At 43.7% G+C, this 18,580-nt stretch overlaps 1 protein-coding gene across 4 annotated transcripts in view; it reads right to left on the minus strand.

The window, feature by feature from the left end:
- Positions 1–18,580, minus strand: part of PALM2AKAP2 (PALM2 and AKAP2 fusion) — a 227,947-nt gene that overhangs the window by 153,417 nt on the left and 55,950 nt on the right. For all 4 annotated transcript variants that reach the window (XM_083592891.1, XM_083592890.1, XM_083592889.1 and 1 more), the window contains exon 3: positions 10,801–10,931. In XM_083592891.1, the coding sequence (XP_083449017.1) occupies positions 10,801–10,931 (131 nt within the window). The remainder of the gene's footprint in view (positions 1–10,800; positions 10,932–18,580) is intronic.

Here is an 18,580-nt window from a genome sequence, read left to right on the forward strand (position 1 = left end):
GAGCTTGCGGGGCTGGGGGCGGGGGAAGCCCGAGCTTCCCCCGACCCAAGCCCCCAGAACGGGAGCCAGAGCGATGCCGAAGCTGCACGCAGCTTTGGCATCGCTCTGGGAGCTTGCCGGGCTGGGGGGATAGCTTCCTGAAGCCTGGAGAGCGAGAGGGGTCGGTGCGCACCGACCCCTCTCGCTCCCCAGGCTTCAGCGAAAGCCTGCATTCGCCCCATAGGATGCACACACATTTCCCCTTCATTTTTGGAGGGGAAAAAGTGCGTCCTATAGGGCGAAAAATACGGTACTTTGTCAGAAAGATAACAGAACCAGTTTAAACCAGCTGCACTCAGCTTCCCAGAAGAAATAACCCAAACAAGAACCTTCTGCCTGTTTCATTCACACAGAAAGAAAGCCTTCTTTCACAAAGAGAAGAAACCTTCCAGAACCCTCTTGAACTAATTAGAATAGGAAAGATCTCTACACATCAGATCAATACTTTCTGCACTAAGAAATGCAAACTAACACACCTTTCCCTCTTCCACCCATGGAAGCCACTTTGTGCTGGCACTCACAGCACTTTTTCAAGACATGAGTACCCATATGAGCACCTCATTTCCCTATATACAAACATATGCTGCTCACATTGGATTCCACAGTACGCATAACATTGCATTTTAACAAGAAGAACAATAACAAGACCCCATTAATGCTCCACAGCTCCAAAGAAAGTGTCTGGTAGCCAATGTTAACCAGCTGGCATCTCATTTTTCACCAAGAAAAGCACTGCTTGTTTCAATCTCCAGAATCATTTAAAGGTGGAGATGAATTTTGGCGTTTGAATCCTATTGCATCAATTAGCATATGTAAAAGTTTATTTTTTATTTTTACAAGGTAACATTGTCGGCATTTCATCTATATGGTACATTTCGATCAAAACAAATCAATAATTTAACTGCACCAAGGAGGTATGAAACTCCTGATGTAGCCTGACAGGGGGAAAGAATGGCTGAGTATGAGAGAATGAGGTTGTTTTGAAAGCACTGTTTCAAGCATAATTAATGGAAGATGATAAGAGAGATCTCAACAAACTCCAGAAATATACAGATTTTCAACTGCACTTTCTGTGTCTGGTAAGAATCATTTCCAGTCATCTGGGTGGATTAGTCGAATGTCAGAAATGCATCTAATCAGGACTGGAAAGAGCCTGGGTTATTTCAGTGCCGATGGCTAAATCAGATGCCCAAATTTCAGACTTTTGAGATGCCCCAAATATCAGTTTGGACCTAGTTTGGACAGCAGGGTAAACAAAAAACAAAAACCCTTGTGTTTCCAAACTGCACTGTGAAGAAATTTCCTCTGCTTCAGCTATCCTTTGGTGAGAATGAAACCAAAGAGTTTGAGGGAACACCAAACTACTCCATAAAAGGCAGCCTTCGCTAACTTGATGTCCTCTAGATAATATGGATTCCATCTTCCATTATCTCTGACCATGGGCCCTAATAGGTGGGGTTGATTGGAGCTGTAGTCCACAACCTCTGGAGAACATTGAGTTAGCAAAGGCTGCAAGAAAAGCCACCTTTTTGGTAATAAGCTGCTTCTCTACATTTAAGCTTTTGCAAATTCTTCTCCGTTTCCTTTCCATTCCTCATACTGAAAGAAAATCCTTGGGGGTGTACTGGAGGAAAAACAGCAGTAGTTATGGTTGTGTGGTTGTGTTTAAAGGCTGAAATTGGGGTGAAGGCCATAAGCTATGTAAGGTGGTGGCTTAACTTTCAATTTTGTGCTTCCTTCCTTCCCCCGTAAACATGGGCTGAACTAGACTATTAGTCCCACATAATTCAGTTGTATTTGCTTCATGGACAATATGTTAAGATTGCAAAGGAGTAAGCCTCACTAGAACACAGAAGTGCCCTTCATGTGCTGTCACACATGTGAACTGGCAATGGAAGGGGCTGTTACTCCTTTTCCAACCCCGCCATCCACACATTTGCTGTGATTATGGATGTAAACTGATGTCTTTTTCTGTGGTTTTCTGTGGCAGCAAGTGGCTTTCTCCCATCCAATTGTGTATGCTGCATTCAGGCTACACCTCTTTTTGCTCCACTGTTTGTAACTATATATACCAGTATTACTTTGTTTAAAAAAGCACATACCGACTGTGAAATTTATGGCATTGTTGAGCCACTAGGTGGCACATAAGTTTCTCTTTGTCTAAAAAAAAGACCAAGACCAAAATCATAGAGAAGTCTCTCTAAGCCTCATTGCTTCTTTCCACATTTTCCTTTTCCTTAACAGTACAGTCTTTAACCATGTTTACTCAGATATTAATTCCATGGAGTACAATGGGAGTTACTCCTGTGTAGATGTATATTTGGAACTTTACCTAACAATCCAATGCACACTAGGATTTCTCAGCAGGACTGGAAGATATTAAAAGGGATTATTACTGTCAGAAAGTTCTTCTTAATGTTTAATCTCCTTTCTTGTAACATTGGTTCAAGTCCTACAATCCGGAGCAGGGGAAAACAAGCTCACTCCCTCTTCCATGTGACAATGCTTCAGATATTTGAAGATGGTTATCGTATCACATCACCTTGCCAACAAAGGTCCGTATAGTAAAAGCTATGGTTTTCCCAGTAGTGATGTATGGAAGTGAGAGCTGGACCATAAAGAAGGCTAATCGCCGAAGAATTGATGCTTTTGAATTATGGTGCTGGAGGAGACTCTTGAGAGTCCCATGGACTACAAGAAGATCAAACCTCTCCATTCTTAAGGAAATCAGCCCTGAGTGCTTACTGGAAGGACAGATCATGAAGCTGAGGCTCCAATACTTTGGCCAGCTCATGAGAAGAGAAGACTCCCTGGAAAAGACCCTGATGTTGGGAAAGATGGAGGGCACAAGGAGAAGGGGACGACAGAGGACGAGATGGTTGGATAGTGTTCTCGAAGCTACCAGCATGAGTTTGACCAAACTGCGGGAGGCAGTGGAAGACAGGAGTGCCTGGCGTGTTCTGGTCCATGGGGTCACGAAGAGTCGGACACGACTAAACGACTAAACAACAACAACAAATCGTATCTCCTCTCAGTCTTGTCTTTTCAAGGCTAAACAGCTCCTTGAACAGTTCCTCATAAGGATTGGTTTCCATACCCTCCTCCTCCTCCTCCTCCTCCTCCTCCTCCTTCATCATCGCATTCAACTCAGCATATGGGGATGAGTGATTTTATCCCCAAAGTTCCCACCACAGCAGGTCTCTGTTTCCCCACAATTTTAACTTCCAGCTGCTTAACTAGACATGGTCCCAGGCTGCAATGTCAACCCACTGGGATTTGACCACTTTGGGTAAGAAATGTGTTCAAATGGACACATGTCCAAGTACTTCACTTAACAAATATTTCCAGTGACAAAGCCAGTTGCGTTTGGCCTACTGCTCTGTTGAATGCAGCAGCAGTGAAACAAATTCACCACCATAAGAAGTGGCAGCAATTGAATAATGGAAACAATGAGATCACAGAGAGAGTGTGGATTTCCCTTGCTTGGCTATGAATGAAGCTGATTGTATTCTGTAGGTCCTCTCTGCCTGCCCGCCCCGGATGGGTTTCCTTTTTTATTTTTTTGCACTATGCACACTCAGGGAGAATGAGCCCCTGCCTGTGCTTCTCATAGCATGGGGTCAGGTTAGTTTGAGAAAAGTACCAAATAAGGGCTCATTCACCCCAACGGTGGGATGCTATGGCCAACCTGATGCCTTGTTAGGAACCTGAGTTCAGCAATAACCCCATGATCCAGGCATGTATTTCTTAGACTTCTGTACTCCAAATTTTAAGAATCCAAAGTTCACCTGGTTGACGTAGGCAGGTCACTCGCTCTCAGCCTAAACTATCTACAGTGGCACCTCAGGTTAAGTACTTAATTCATTCCGGAGGTCCGTTCTTAACCTGAAACTGTTCTTAACCTGAAGCACCACTTTAGCTAATGGGGCTTCCTGCTGCTGCTGCGCTGCTGCTGCACGATTTCTGTTCTCATCCTGAAGCAAAGTTCTTAACCCAAGGTAATATTTCTGGGTTAGCAGAGTCTGTAACCTGAAGTGTATGTAACCAGAAACGTATGTAACCCAAGGTACCACTGTATCAGGAAGCAGGCCAAACAAACACACCGGTCATCTGTATACACTAAAACATGCTATAGGAATAATTAATAGGACAATGAAATAATTTGGAATAAATTATCTTCTATATTTACCTTAAAGTATTTTTTTTGGGGGGGGTGTTTATGACTGCAGGCAGAGAAACAGAGGACCTTTCCACAAATTACAGAAGGGTATGGTGCTAGTAGCTGGGGGAAGCCCAAGCAAGGAAATACATTTGTATTTAATATCTTTGCCTCCTGAATAACATGTGGGGTGGGGCATTCCAAAGAACAGGTGCCACCACAGAGAAGGCCTGCTTCCGTACTTCCATAGGGCAGGGGTTGCCAATCTTTTTGGATCAATGAGCACATTTGCATACCAGAGGAACTGCCACGGGCATCTTACACACTGCAACTAATCACACACTGAATTTTACTGGCTACAATAGAATTGCTCCTTTCATGCCTAATTTGGGGAGGGAGGAGGAGCCTTGTAGGCACCAGCGAAGACCCCACTCAACATCCAAAAAACCAAAGTGCTGCATCAACATGTACAAAATAACCCCTCTGCAGCACCACAAATCTAACTCAATGGTGTAACACTGGAAAATGTCAATCACTTCTCCCACCTAGGCACTTATCTTTCCACAAGGGCCAACATTGATGCTGAAATCCAGCATCGCCTGAGCTCTGCGAGTCCGGCTTTCTCCCGATTGAAGTGCAGAGTGTTTGAGGACCGGGACATTCACAGGGAAACCAAAATGCTTGTTTACAAAGCTACAGTGGTACTTCGGGTTACAGACGCTTCAGGTTACATATGCTTCAGGTTACAGACTCCGCTAACCCAGAAATATTACCTTGGGACTTCCGGGTTGGCGCCATCGCCGAATGGCGGACTCCCTCCGAGCTCCGGAGGGAGCCGGCTCGGCAGGGGCTGGGTTTTACCGCACCGGCGATGCGGGGACCCTTAGAAACCACGGCCACGGGGGCCGTGGACTTGGAGACTCGGCTAGCACCGCTAGCGCCCTCCCGACTCGTGAAGGAGCCTTTTTAAAGGCTACGGATCGGGTGCCGGGGAGAAGCGTGGTGCTTTGAGTCCTCTGCCATCCCTGCCGAGCGAAGCCGCATGCCATCCGGCGGAGAGCGCTGACTTCTTCCATTGAGAATTTGGACTTTTAACAACAACCCGTGAGTAAATTGGAAATCGGGTTTAAAAGAAGAAAAATTTTTGGGATTTGAGACGAGCGGGGGGGGATCTAAAAAGGAAGTCAGTCCCCCTCCCTATTGTAGACATTTTAAAACAAGGATTGGGAAGCCAAGGCCCAAAAAGAACGGTATCTTTGCTAAATTAAGAATTCCATGATGGGAAAGTACAAGAATTGTGCTGGAGGAAGAATTGAAGGAGAAGGAAAATGCACCCCCCTCCCTGGGAACCGGGGCGATTGAGGAGTGAGCCTGGTGAAAAGAGCCGGTGATTTTGACAGCTGTCAAAGTAGCTGTCAAAGTCGGAATATTAAAGAGGATTTTATTACAAGGACCTTGCTGGTCAAATTTGTTACAACTTGATATAATTTGTTAAGACTTGAATACAAAATGGCGAAAATACGGAGAACAATCGGATTTTTGGAAACAAAGTTACAACAACCCCCCTAGAGGAGTTTCGGGACATTACAAAGATGGGCGTAAGCCGGGAAAAATACAACACTCCGGAATTTCACAGAACTGGTTATCTCCTGGGAAAGCTGCAAAACGGAAACTGAATCTTGTCTACAGGGTGTTTAGACTAAAAGGAGACAACAGAATACCTTACTGAAGAAGGAAGGGACTGAACGCAAGTTTTTGTTCCTGAATAACAACAACCCATGTAGAGTTACTAAACTTCTGAATAAGAAAGTTTTAGCAGCGGAACAAGAGGAAGCTGGACTATAACCTTGAAAGAACAATGGGGGGAATTTTATAATTTGACATTTTTAAAGATTTAGGAATTAATTTTTAAAGAAAGTAATCCTAGAAATGGGAAATAATTCTGCAAGGAGTTGGGGGAAAAATGGGATTGATGGACTTAAGATTTCCAGGCTGGAAACATAGATTGGAGGATAAGGGAAATTAAACCGGGGAAGGGGAGGGAGAATTAGAATCCAAAGGCTTGCAACTATTTTCTGAATTGGTTTTCTTTTTTCTAATATATTTTTTATTTTTTTATACTTTTATTCTGTGTGCTTTTACTTTAATGGGAAAAAAGGGGGACATTGTGGAAAGAAAAGGGGGTGGGCTATGGGGAGAGATCTTTTGCTTTTTTTTTTATCAAGGGTGTTGCATAAGGTTTGTATAAATTTAAATTTGAACAATGGGGTATATAAATTGTGCTTTAAATCAGAAATAGAACTTGTGGAAACAACAATATGAAAGGGGAATACGGTAGGGGTGGGGGAAGGGGGGAGTCCCAGAAAGTGGATGTTTGAAAATAAGGTTCTGAATGTATCTTCATAATTTCTTTTCTTCTCTTTCTGTATTTTGGAAACTTCAATAAATATTATTTAAAAAAAAAAAAAAAAAAGAAATATTACCTTGGGTTAAGAACTTTGCTTCAGGATGAGAACAGAAATCGTGCTCCGGCAGCGCGGCAGCAGCAGGAGGCCCCATTAGCTAAAGTGGTGCTTCAGGTTAAGAACAGTTTCAGGTTAAGAATGGACCTCTGGAACAAATTAAGTACTTAACCTGAGGTACCACTGTATTGTACTACCAACCTTACTACTGTATATGCTTCTGAAACATGGACCACTTATAAACGCCATCTCCAACTCCTCAAAAGATTCCATCAACGGTGTCTCCAAAATTTTTTACACATCACTTGGGAAGACAGGCGAACTAATATCAGTGTACTGGAAGAAGCAAAGACCACCAGTGTTGAAGCAATGATTCTTCAACATCAGCTTTGTTGGACTGGTCATGTTGTGCGGATGCCTGATGATCATCTTCCAAAGCAACCAGTCTATACCAAACTTAAAAATGGGAAGCGTAATGCTGGTGGTCAACAAAAGAGGTTTAAAGACTGTCTCAAGGCAAATCTAAAAAAAATGTAGTATAAATGCTGACAACTGGGAAACACTGGCTGGTGAGCGCTCCAGTTGGAGAACAGCCTTTACCAAAGGTGTCATAGGCTTTGAAGACACTCAAACTCAGGATGCAAGGGAGAAACATGCTAAGAGGAAGGTACGCTTGGCAAATCCACACCGTGATCAACTCCCGCTCAGAAACCAATGTCCCCACTGTGGAAGGACATGTGGATCCAGAACTGGCCTCCACAGTCACTTACGGACTCATTGTTAAAACCGTGTTTATGGAAGACAATCTTAGTCGGCTACGAGTGATCATCACAATGACAATCCTTGGTATAGGGGAAGGCTGTCCTTGAAAATGTCAATTGAAACATGAAATGGGAAGAAGAAGAAGAAGAAGAAGAAGAAGAAGAAGAAGAAGAAGAAGAAGAAGAAGGGAGAGCCGTGGTGTTTTTCGGTCTTAGTTTGAATTGGTTGAAAACCATGATGTATTTATTTTCTGGGTGAAAGAGAAAATGAGGCTGGGAACAAATAGGGCAGAATAATGTGGAATGGGAAAATGAGAGAATGAAGACTAATAAATTCTTAAGCACGGCACATTGGCTATTTCACAAGTGCTGCTTGTATTAGCAGTGGCTTTTCTCATCCCACATGTCTACAATCCAAATGCATAACAAATACGAAAATGATTGTCAAACATCAGAAGCTACTTCCATATCTGGTGATTTATTTGATCTAATTGCATATATTATGATAAAAGCCGCAAAGCAATTTTCGAAATATAGGGCTACCATATGTCTTGGATTTCCATTGGAATTTGTCTTGGTGGAATTTCTTGGAAAAACCAGGTGTATGGCAACCTAAAAAAATTTCATGGAGATTTTGCAAAACAGAAGAAGAAGAAGAAGAAGAAGAAGAAGAAGAAGAAGAAGAAGAAGAAGAAGAAGAAGAAAGCTCAACAACTATGCCCCCCTCCCCTCCCCGCCCCCAAATCTCAACAGCTTGGCCAAAAGAAAATCTCAACAACTTTTGTATCCAGATGATCACTTTTTGAAATATGGCAACCCTAAATACAGCAAAACATGGTAAAAACACATTAATCCAATACGCAATAGCAGCAACTGTAAAACAAAACAAACAACCCCCCCCCCACAGTTACTCAATCCAGGTTTTAGTGTAACAACAATGTCATTAAAGCTGCCCACATGCCCAGGGGAGCAGAAAAACTTTACCTGGCGCCAGAATGACAGTCAAGTTGGCACCAGGCATGCCTCCCTAAGGACAGCATTCCAAAGACAGGCGCTATTCTTTAATCACCACACCCTGTGCTTCTTTTTGAGGTGTTAGACAAAACAGGGGACATTAATTGTGCGACAAAGCAAATAACAAAGTATCAGATTGAGAGCATAATAGAGAAAATAATGAAAGTGCAACTAGATTTAGAACTTGCTTTGTTTTTCATTGACTAACACAACAAAATATACAGCAAAGAGAATCAATATTTCATATAACTATAGCCACAAGAATATGCTACACACAGTACTGTGAAAAGATTCAGTTCCCAGTATTAATAGAACGAGAAGCAAACATATATGAGCACACCACAGAAATGACCAAGCTTACAAGAGTAAAGAGAAACAGTAAAAGAAAGAAGGGAGAAACTTGATAGATTTGCACAACCTTGGAGTTTATTCATCCATTATTGGGACAGTAGATACATTCATCACATGATCATTTGACATGCTGCTTTAGATTAGATCAAAATGTTTTCTGCAATAGTGCAATTGCAAAGTGGTATAAGTTTTATGTATTTTTTTATCAAGGTCTTTTATAATATGAAGTTGGGCATTGTATAAAATCATATAAATATATGGATTAAAAATGAAATAATGAACATATGAAAATGGGTCTCTTCTGCTTTCTCACCTACTTTCCTGACATGCAAAGAGCATTCTTAACACCCCTTGTGAAACTGCCCACTATTGAATAGTGAGATGGGGTAAGAGTTTAAAAGGAGGGAGTTTGAAAGAAAACCTCCTACCCCTCAAATACGGCAGATCCTACTCAGCTCGTGCTGAGCCCCTTTTGAGCTTGCTCTGACTTACATTGGCACTCATTCCTAATCTCTACCATGTTTAGATCAGAGATTGTTGGGCTTGATTTAAAGCTTCATGATTCCAGATCGCAAGTGATGGGAGGCCTGTTTAGGTTGGTTTAATCTGAATATTGGGACGCAGGTGGCGCGTGGGTTAAACCACAGAGCCTAGGACTTGGCGATCAGAAGGTCAGCGGTTTGAATCCCTGCGACGGAGTGAGCTCCCGTTGCTCGGTCCCAGCTCCTGCCCACCTAGCAGTTCGAAAGCACATCAAAGTGCAAGTAGATAAATAGGTACTGCTCCGGCGGGAAGGTGAACGGCATTTCCGTGCACTGCTCTGGTTCGCCAGAAGCGGCTTAGTCATGCTGGCCACATGACCCGGAAGCTATATGCCGGCTCCCTCGGCCAATAAAGCGAGATGAGCGCCGCAACCCCAGAGTCGGTCACGACTCGACCTAATGGTCGGGGGTCCCTTTACCTTTAATCTGAATATTGCTGACCTCTTGAATCAGTTTGAAAGTACACTTCTAGTTACATGGGCTGACTTTTCTGCCATCCTCTCCCTCCTACCACATACAAATTGATTTAGATTATTATACATCAACATTTCTTTTTTAAAAAATGAGCAGCAACAAAATTTTGAAAAGCAGCAACAACAAATGCACATGAAGTGAAATAAAAACTTCACTGAACACAAACCACCAGAACTTTAAAGCACCAAGGAAGATGAACAACAACAACAACACAGCAGTATTACCAATCACCAAATTAGACAAGGCATATAGAAACCTGTCCAACCAATAAAGCTTTCATGACCAAAGAGCAAACCTGATAGGCCACCTTGGGAAGTGAATCCCACAGTTAGGGTGCCAACTCCAAAAAGGCCCCGCCATATTGTTGCCAGCTGTCATCTGACAATCTTAGAACACACAGGGTTAGGAGATCTTAAATATTCTGTGTTGTATCTAGTGCAGAGCTGTAGCTAGTCCAGATAGCGCCCCCTAGCCACGAACAAATTAGCTATTCTTTCTGCCTCTCCTCCAACCCTGCCCCCCTCTACCCATTCAATTCACCCTCTATTTGAAACCATTTCTTATGAGGCAATAATTGATATTTATGGACATATATTTTAGCCTATTTTGCACCTTCCCATTGCCTGTGCAATGGGAGCCCACCTCAGCACCCCCTAGCTACAGCCCTGACCTAGACTAACTTGCATTCATTAATTTCAACTGAGTAAAACCCAGTTAAATGCAACCTTTAGTTTTTGGGCCCCCTGTTACAGTTAACAAACACACCAGAGCTAGGTAGTGTCAGATATCCAGTAGTGCCTTAAACTGCAAGACTGCTGATTAAATTCATCACCTCAAACTGCCGTCTTCTGAACCATCAGCTAAATCCTTGATTGATTGCTCATGTAATTGAATCAGCAGCGATATAAATTTTGTGCCCCTGTATTTCATTACATGCAGACAAACCCTGGTGACTTGAAAGCAGGATTAGGGCCTAAAGATGTAAAAAAAGACCCTACCTATGGATGTTTCCTTCAAGGTTTTTCACCTTCAGCTCATCCTCTTCTGACTGCCTCTTCCTGGCTTCTTCTTCTGCTGGTGAACCGGCAGGAATCCCTTGCAGCAACCATTTTTCACGGAGTGCTTTTGACTAGGGTGGAAGATGATGGGGGGGGGGGGGAAGCACACACGGTGAGACATTAAGAGACTTCTCTTAAATATTTGATAGCTGTCTTGAAGACACGGATTAGCACTTTCAGCACGACACACACGGAACATTCTGGATCCATCCTCAAGGACTGGTTCATATCTCAACCTGGGTGTCACATGTACTCTATGTAGTAAATAGGTAACTGAATTGTTAAAGGGTAAAGGGACCCAGACCATTAGGTCCAGTCATGACTGACTCTGGGGTTGCGGCTCTCATCTCGCTTTATTGGCCGAGGGAGCCGGCGTATAGCTTCCGGGTCATGTGGCCAGCATGACTAAGCCGCTTCTGGCGAACCAGAGCAGCGCACGGAAACATCATTTACCTTCCCGCCGGAGCAGTACTTATTTATCTACTTGCACTTTGACGTGCTTTCGAACTGCTAGGTTGGCAGGAGCAGGGACCGAGCAACAGGAGCTCACCCCGTCACAGGGATTCGAATCGCCGACCTTCTGATCGGCAAGTCCTAGGCTCTGTGGTTTAACCCACAACGCCACCCGCATCCCAGGACAACTGAATTATTAACTAGCAGTAATTTTGATTTGCTGCTGTAAGTAGCAATCAATCGGACAACGATTGAAATTCTACACAAGGGTGGAATTCGATGTTGTACTACTTTTAAAATAGTTCATTTGGTCCTCGTTGTGTGACGTTCTGAGAGTTCTCCTGACCTCCACAAATGATTGGGGGTGAGTGGGAATGTAGACGCAGTATACCTGAAAGAGCGTCTCCACCCCCATCATCCAGCCCGGACACTGAGGTCCAGCTCCGAGGGCCTTCTGGTGTTTCCCTCACTGCGAGAAGTGAAGCTACAGGGAACCAGGCAGAGGTCCTTCTCGGTAGTGGCACCCTATCCGTGGAACGCCTTCTCATCAGATGTCAAGGAAATAAACAACTACCTATGATTTTTAGAGGACACCTGAATGCAGCCCTGTTTAGGGAAGTTTTTAATGTTTGATGTTTTATTGCTTTTTTATTATTACAGTGGAACCTTGGTTCTCAAACTTAATCCGTTCTGGAAGTCCGTTCAGCTCCCAAAATGCTTGAAAATAAAGGCGTGGCTATGATTGGCGCAGGCGCCCCGGAAACAATAGCCGGCAACCACATTGGACGGTCAGCTTCCGAAAAACGTTCGAAAACTGGAATACTTACTTCCGTGTTTTTGGAGTTTGGGAGCCAATTTGTTTGTCGACTAAGCCGTTCGAGAACCAAGGTTCCACTGTATTAATATTGTGTTGGGAGCCGCCCAGAGTGGCTGGGGAAACCCAGCCAGATGGGCGGAGTATAAATAATAAATTATTATTATAGACAAAGAAAGGTAGGGAAGCTGCGGTTTGGCTACATAGTGGGAATAGTGTTGGCTTCCGCACTACTTTGTTTCTTAATAACAAAAGGTGCATCTGTCAGGATACACAAACTTTCCCCTTTCTCACCCACCATACGCCATTGCTGCAGATACTTTTCTCACAGCCTGGATGGGATCAGGTATCCAAAGTGAGCCGCATGACGGGCTGACATGTCACACACATGCCACATGGCTTGTGCACGTCACTGTGGGATTCTGAGGAGGCCTAGTCCCCTCCTTGAAAATTTTGGAGGGGCCCTCGGTCCCCCCCCAGGATGGCACCCGAGAAAGAAACCTGATGTGAGAGAGCAGGACCAAGCAAAATTGGGAGAGGTTCAATGTCTAGCTCTCCTTACTCATGTAGAGTTTCATTGTCAAAGTTAGCTTCTCTTTATACATGAACAGGACAGATGTGTCATGTGTGAATATGACTTTGTTCTTCTGCAACACATGTCCTTCAATGAGGGGACGGATTAATAAATTGGCAATTCTGGCTTCTAATTCTTCCAGTCCTAAATTCAGTTCAACACATTTCTGCAACTGTTTGCCAGCATATTAGTTTGTATTTCTCCCAATATACAGTGGTACCTTGGGTTACATACGCTTCAGGTTACATACGCTTTAGGTTACAGACTCCGCTAACCCAGAAATATTACCTTGGGTTAAGAACTTTGCTTCAGGATGAGAACAGATATCATGCAGCGGTGGCCCCATTAGCTAAAGTGGTGCTTCAGGTTAAGAACAGTTTCAGGTTAAGAACGGACCTCCAGAACGAATTAAGTTCTTAACCCGAGGTACCACTGTACATGTTTTGCAAGCAATTCCCCCTAATTTATTGCATTTATGTTATTTTAACACACACACACACACACACACACACACACACACTTTGAAGCACATATGTCCCCAATACATGCATTTTTAAAATGGGAGAACTGTATCACAAAATTTGGAAACACGAGTGTCAAAGGGTAGCTTTGTTTCTGTTTGCGTATTGTTCTGGAAAGTGGCAACTTTGAAGGTTTGCATTAAAATGAAACTAAACTGGTTTTCTCCCCCGTCCCTAAGTAAGGGCAAGATGCTATCTGCTCATGGCAGGTCATCTTTGTATTAAAGGCAAGCCATTATCTGAAGGCACTAACAAGAGTTTCTAAAACAGACCATGCTGAAAGAGCAGAACTAGCTTGTGCAGATAGACGGAAGGAATCTACCTGCTTAGAGAAGCCTCTCAAACAGGATCAAATCAACACAAGAATGAAGTCATGCTGAAGGGTTCTTGTTTGTCCTTCCTCCACAGTTGACAAAGAGATGTTGAGATGTGTCTTGTGGACTGGTCTCCAGCCAGGTCCACCCACCAGCTGCTGTTGTTTACAGAGTATCTAACAGAATCATTGCTGAGAAGCTAAATTGGCTGTTAGTAGCTCCTGGCAGAGCAATAAAGTGATGAGCTGCTCTATCAGTGATAATCTCCCGGGCATCAGCAACTGACTGTATGGCCCTGACTCTCTAGGGAAAACAATGGCTTGCTGATCTGGATGCAGACCGAGACACAGGTGTCAATGAATTTTGTTACTTTAGTCCTGGAAAAAAAAGCCATAGTTTTGGCTCATCTTTTTATTTTAAAAGTGAAGATTGGGGGGGAAAGGGTATGATGGCAGTAGTTTGGTTCCTCTTCCAACACAAACAACTTTAAAAAAATGGTAAAATAGATTTCTACTCAACTATTTCTATCCTGAACTTTTCTAAGAATTCATTTCCCCCACCAACAATGTATTTTTTCCCTTAAAAAGGTATTTTTTCAAGGAGATCTCAATGCACCAGCTTATGCTATCATTCTGGTTTATGACAGGTTGATTATCAAATCCAGATGTTCAAAGATACAGTATTTGTTCATGGAAAAGCACAGTTAAGTGGTTGCAGATAAGCCAATATGGAGCAAAGCTTCTGAAAGACTGAAGCTGGGCGTTCATTTCTGAAGCTGCTAAACCTTAGCCAAAAATTAATTAATACAGCTGTGCACTCCCCAATTCTAATGCTGATAATTTTGTGGGTAGTGTCTTTTGGAGAACAGCAGGGGACCAACAGTATTAGTTTTATTTTCAAAGATATAAGGAGAGCATAATGGAAGCAAGCGGTTCTTGTCAACAGGCAGGTAAAACCCATTGTTCCTGCATCAAATTTGCAAAGGGGGCTCTTGAACTTCAAGGTGCTTTGCAGCCAACTCACTGCTCTCTGTGTTCCCGGCTCAAATTGCAAAATGGAGCCCAAAGAATTATCTGCCCTTTCCATGAGCTCTAGCTAAAGGTGTTCCTTTCCAGAGGCATGACAGAGAATACCCAGCCATCAAGGAACATTCCTTTAATTCTGCCCAGACTACCCAAGGATGCAATACCAACTAATTCTAACTGATGGTTAGCAAGCAATCGGCTTAATAAATAAAAGATCGCTCAGTATCTTCCGCCAGAGCTGCTCTGGTTACCAACATGTGACTGGGCCAGGTTCAAAGTTATTGTGTTAATTCACAAAACTCTGAACAACTTGGCCCCCACCGTACTTTAAGGACCTTCTGATTCTTTACATGCTCTGCCTCAACCGGCAAGGCCTTTTGATGTTGCAATTTTCGGTGGTCCCACATCCCCTTGAGGGATGACACCTTAGTGTGGCAGGCCTTCCCTGTGGAACTCCTGGCCACTAGAGGTTCAGCCATCCTTGCTCATTTTCAGCTATCTTATAAAATTTGATGTGTTTCTATTGCAATCCTCTGTTTTTTGTCTGCTTACCACCTTGAGATATTTTACATGAAAGGGTGGTTTAGAAATATTTAAATAAACTAAATAGCAGTGCTGGTCCCAATGTAGAGAAATGAAGTTTCGGGGGGGGGGGGACTAAAAAAAAATTCAGGAAAAATTTGGGTCCCCCCATTTCCTACCTCGTGAAACCTTGTTTTGTTTCTTTCTGGAAAACTGGAAAACTTGAAAAACATTGAATTATGAACTATTTTCTTTTGGAACAGTGAACAAAATGCTTAAGGCAAGGTGTTCATATATATTTTTGTCCTCTAAAATTATTTCTAAAACCGTGTAACAGTTTCAAAAAACATATACTGGTTTTTTTAACCCATCTCTAACTGGTTTACTGGTTGAATCCCCGGGACGGGGTGAGCTCCTGTTGCTTGGTCCCTGCTCCTGCCAACCTAGCAGTTCGAGAGCACGTCAAAGTGCAAGTAGATAAATAGGTACCGCTCTGGTGGGAAGGTAAACGGCATTTCCCTGTGCTGCTCTGGTTCGCCAGAAGCAGCTTAGTCATGCTGGCCACATGACCCAGAAGCTGTATGCTGGCTCCCTCGGCCAATAAAGCGAGATGAGCGCCGCAACCCCAGAGTCGGCCACGACTGGACCTAATGGTTAGGGATCCCTTTACCTTTACCCTTCACTGGTTTACAAAAAGAGTGGGAATTATTTAGGACTATGTATCAGATGGCAAACCTAGACATCACCTTGCCAACAAAGGTCCGTATAGTAAAAGCTATGGTTTTCCCAGTAGTGATGTATGGAAGTGAAAGCTGGACCATAAAGAAGGCTGATCGCCGAAGAATTGATGCTTTTGAATTATGGTGCTGGAGGAGACTCTTGAGAGTCCCATGGACTGCAAGAAGATCAAACCTCTCCATTCTGAAGGAAATCAGCCCTGAGTGCTCACTGGAAGGACAGATCCTGAAACTGAGACTCCAATACTTTGGCCACCTCATGAGAAGAGAAGACTCCCTGGAAAAGACCCTGATGTTGGGAAAGATGGAGGGCACAAGGAGAAGGGGACGACAGAGGACGAGATGGTTGGATAGTGTTCTCGAAGCTACCAGTATGAGTTTGACTAAACTGCGGGAGGCAGTGGAAGACAGAAGTGCCTGGCGTGCTCTGGTCCATGGGGTCACGAAGAGTCGGACACGACTAAACGACTAAACAACAACAACAATCAGACCATTACATTTTCTGTACACTGAGGCCAAGCAAGCCCTGAGGTGTACAATGAATTCTATGGAATTCAAAGACAGGAAAATACAATATATAAAAGAAGCCGTAAAAAATGCAACTAAAAACCAGACAACTTTTAGCACAGCATGTTAAATTGCTACGATAGGCAGAAAAACCATTACGAAGCTCAGCATGTAGTCCATGCTGCCGGGGGGGGGGGGGGTGGTGGTGGAGTTTGGGAACCACTCATCTAATGGGACATCTTACAAAGACATATCATAGAAACTCATATACTGTCACCCCAGGTTTCTTTCCAGCTAAATTTCAAACTACAATTGGAAAAAAGGCTGCTTAGGTGCAAACATCACTCATTTCTACAGAGACTGCAAAGGAAACCAAGGATGCTTGGAAAACGTAAACCGCCCTTAGATCTACAGATGAAGGGCAGTATACAAATTTAATAAATAATAATAATAAGTAATAAAAACCCATTGTTTTCAAATTCCTGCATAAACAACCTGATCCACATCTCTTGCATAAATTGCAGATTGCAATTTAGCTACCCACCAGATTTCAAACTGTGTTACAAATGTTGTAACACAGACCTGGACAGATTTTAGATGTATTAGAAGGTATCTATTTAAATGTATCAGGAATTTGTATTTAAAGGTATTGCAGCCTGGCTTGTATTTGCACAGATGCAGACTTGTTGCTCTCTGATGAGTTTTTAAATCACCTTCATCCAATATATATAGGCATATCGTTAGCTATTGCTACCAGAGCATTAAGATTGTTCAGGCATTGGCCAATGGCACTTTTAAAAGACTGCAGTAAATTTTCATTCACTTAGCAGTTGCTGCTTCACTTCTCTAGGGAGATTAGCAACTGTAGACCAAGCCTACAGCCCATCACTAGAAGTCACTCTGCTGAGGTCTTATTGGCTCTCAGTATGTTTTTGAGCACAATTCAAAGTGTTGGTGCTGACATTTAAAGCCCTAAATGGCCTCAGCTCTGTGTATCTGAAAGAGCGTCACCACCCTCATTGTTCAGCCCGGACACTGAGGACCAGCTCCGAGGAGTTCTGGTGGTTGGGTCCCTCACTGCAAAAAATGAGGTTACAGGGAACCAAGCAGAGGGCCTTCTCGGTAGTGGCACCCTTCCTGTGGAACACTCTTTCATTAGATGTCAAGGAGATAAGTAACTACAGCAGGCATCCCCAAACTCGGCCCTCCAGCTGTTTCGGGGCCACAATTCCCATCATGCCTGACCACTGGTCCTGTTAGCTAGGGATGATGGGAGTTGTAGTCCCAAAACAGCTGGAAAAAATAGTGCTTCCCTCCCTGCTAGGGAAGGAGGAGTGTGTAAATAACTACATCAGGGAAAATGGAAGACTAAAGACCTACACCGGAATCTCCTGCCCCTGTGGATTCAGCCACCTGAGGCAGCTGCCTCACTTTGCCTCATGGGTGGCCTAACCCTGATACACACATTGGCATTATTTTTCTAACTTGGGTAAACAACTGTCAATCCTCTTCTACTAATTATATTGCTTAACAACACACACACACACAGAGAGACACTCTCAAATCTGGGCCATTCCTATTCTTTTTAAAGCACATAATAGGTCAACAGGGGGGAGGAGACGGCTGAGCACCTCAAGCTATTTTTGGGGATGTGCATGTCTCTTGCCACTAGTTTATTCTAGGCTTTTTATCACGGCTAGTGCTAGGACAGGAAGTGTCAGTAATGAATCACTGACGGGAACTGGAGTGCCCTGTAATGAGCAGATACAGACGGATGATGCTCCGGTGAAATCAAAAGGCACAGATTAGAAGCACCAGATAAACAGTTTAGCTCATCAAGGAGACGATTCAACTCTACTTCTGATATTTCCAGAGCCGTTGTGGGGCAAATTATAAAAATACCTCAACACACACCCAAAGCCACTCCCGACCTAAGGGGGGGGGGTTGCGGGCTCACACCCCCATCTACATTCTCACGGGGCTGGCGCCAGCCCCGCGGGACTCAGGGATTCCCAGTCTCATTAATATTCATCACCCACAACGCCAGCCAATCGGCTGGCGGTAGGGGCGGGCTTACTAAGGGGCATTTAAGGTCGGGGCAGCCCTGGCTCACCCCTTTTCTTTCTTTACAGCAGCTGCGGTTTCCCACCCACCTGCCCTCTAGGTTTGCATTCGGACTTTGCTATGGGCTTTGGCTGGTCGCCGCAAGGGGCCTGGTAGGAGTTTTTCCATTTGGCTAATTGGCTGTATTTT

The sequence above is a fragment of the Podarcis filfolensis genome (genome assembly GCF_964270895.1).
Source record: "Podarcis filfolensis genome assembly, chromosome: 17".
Classification (NCBI taxonomy): domain Eukaryota; kingdom Metazoa; phylum Chordata; class Lepidosauria; order Squamata; family Lacertidae; genus Podarcis; species Podarcis filfolensis.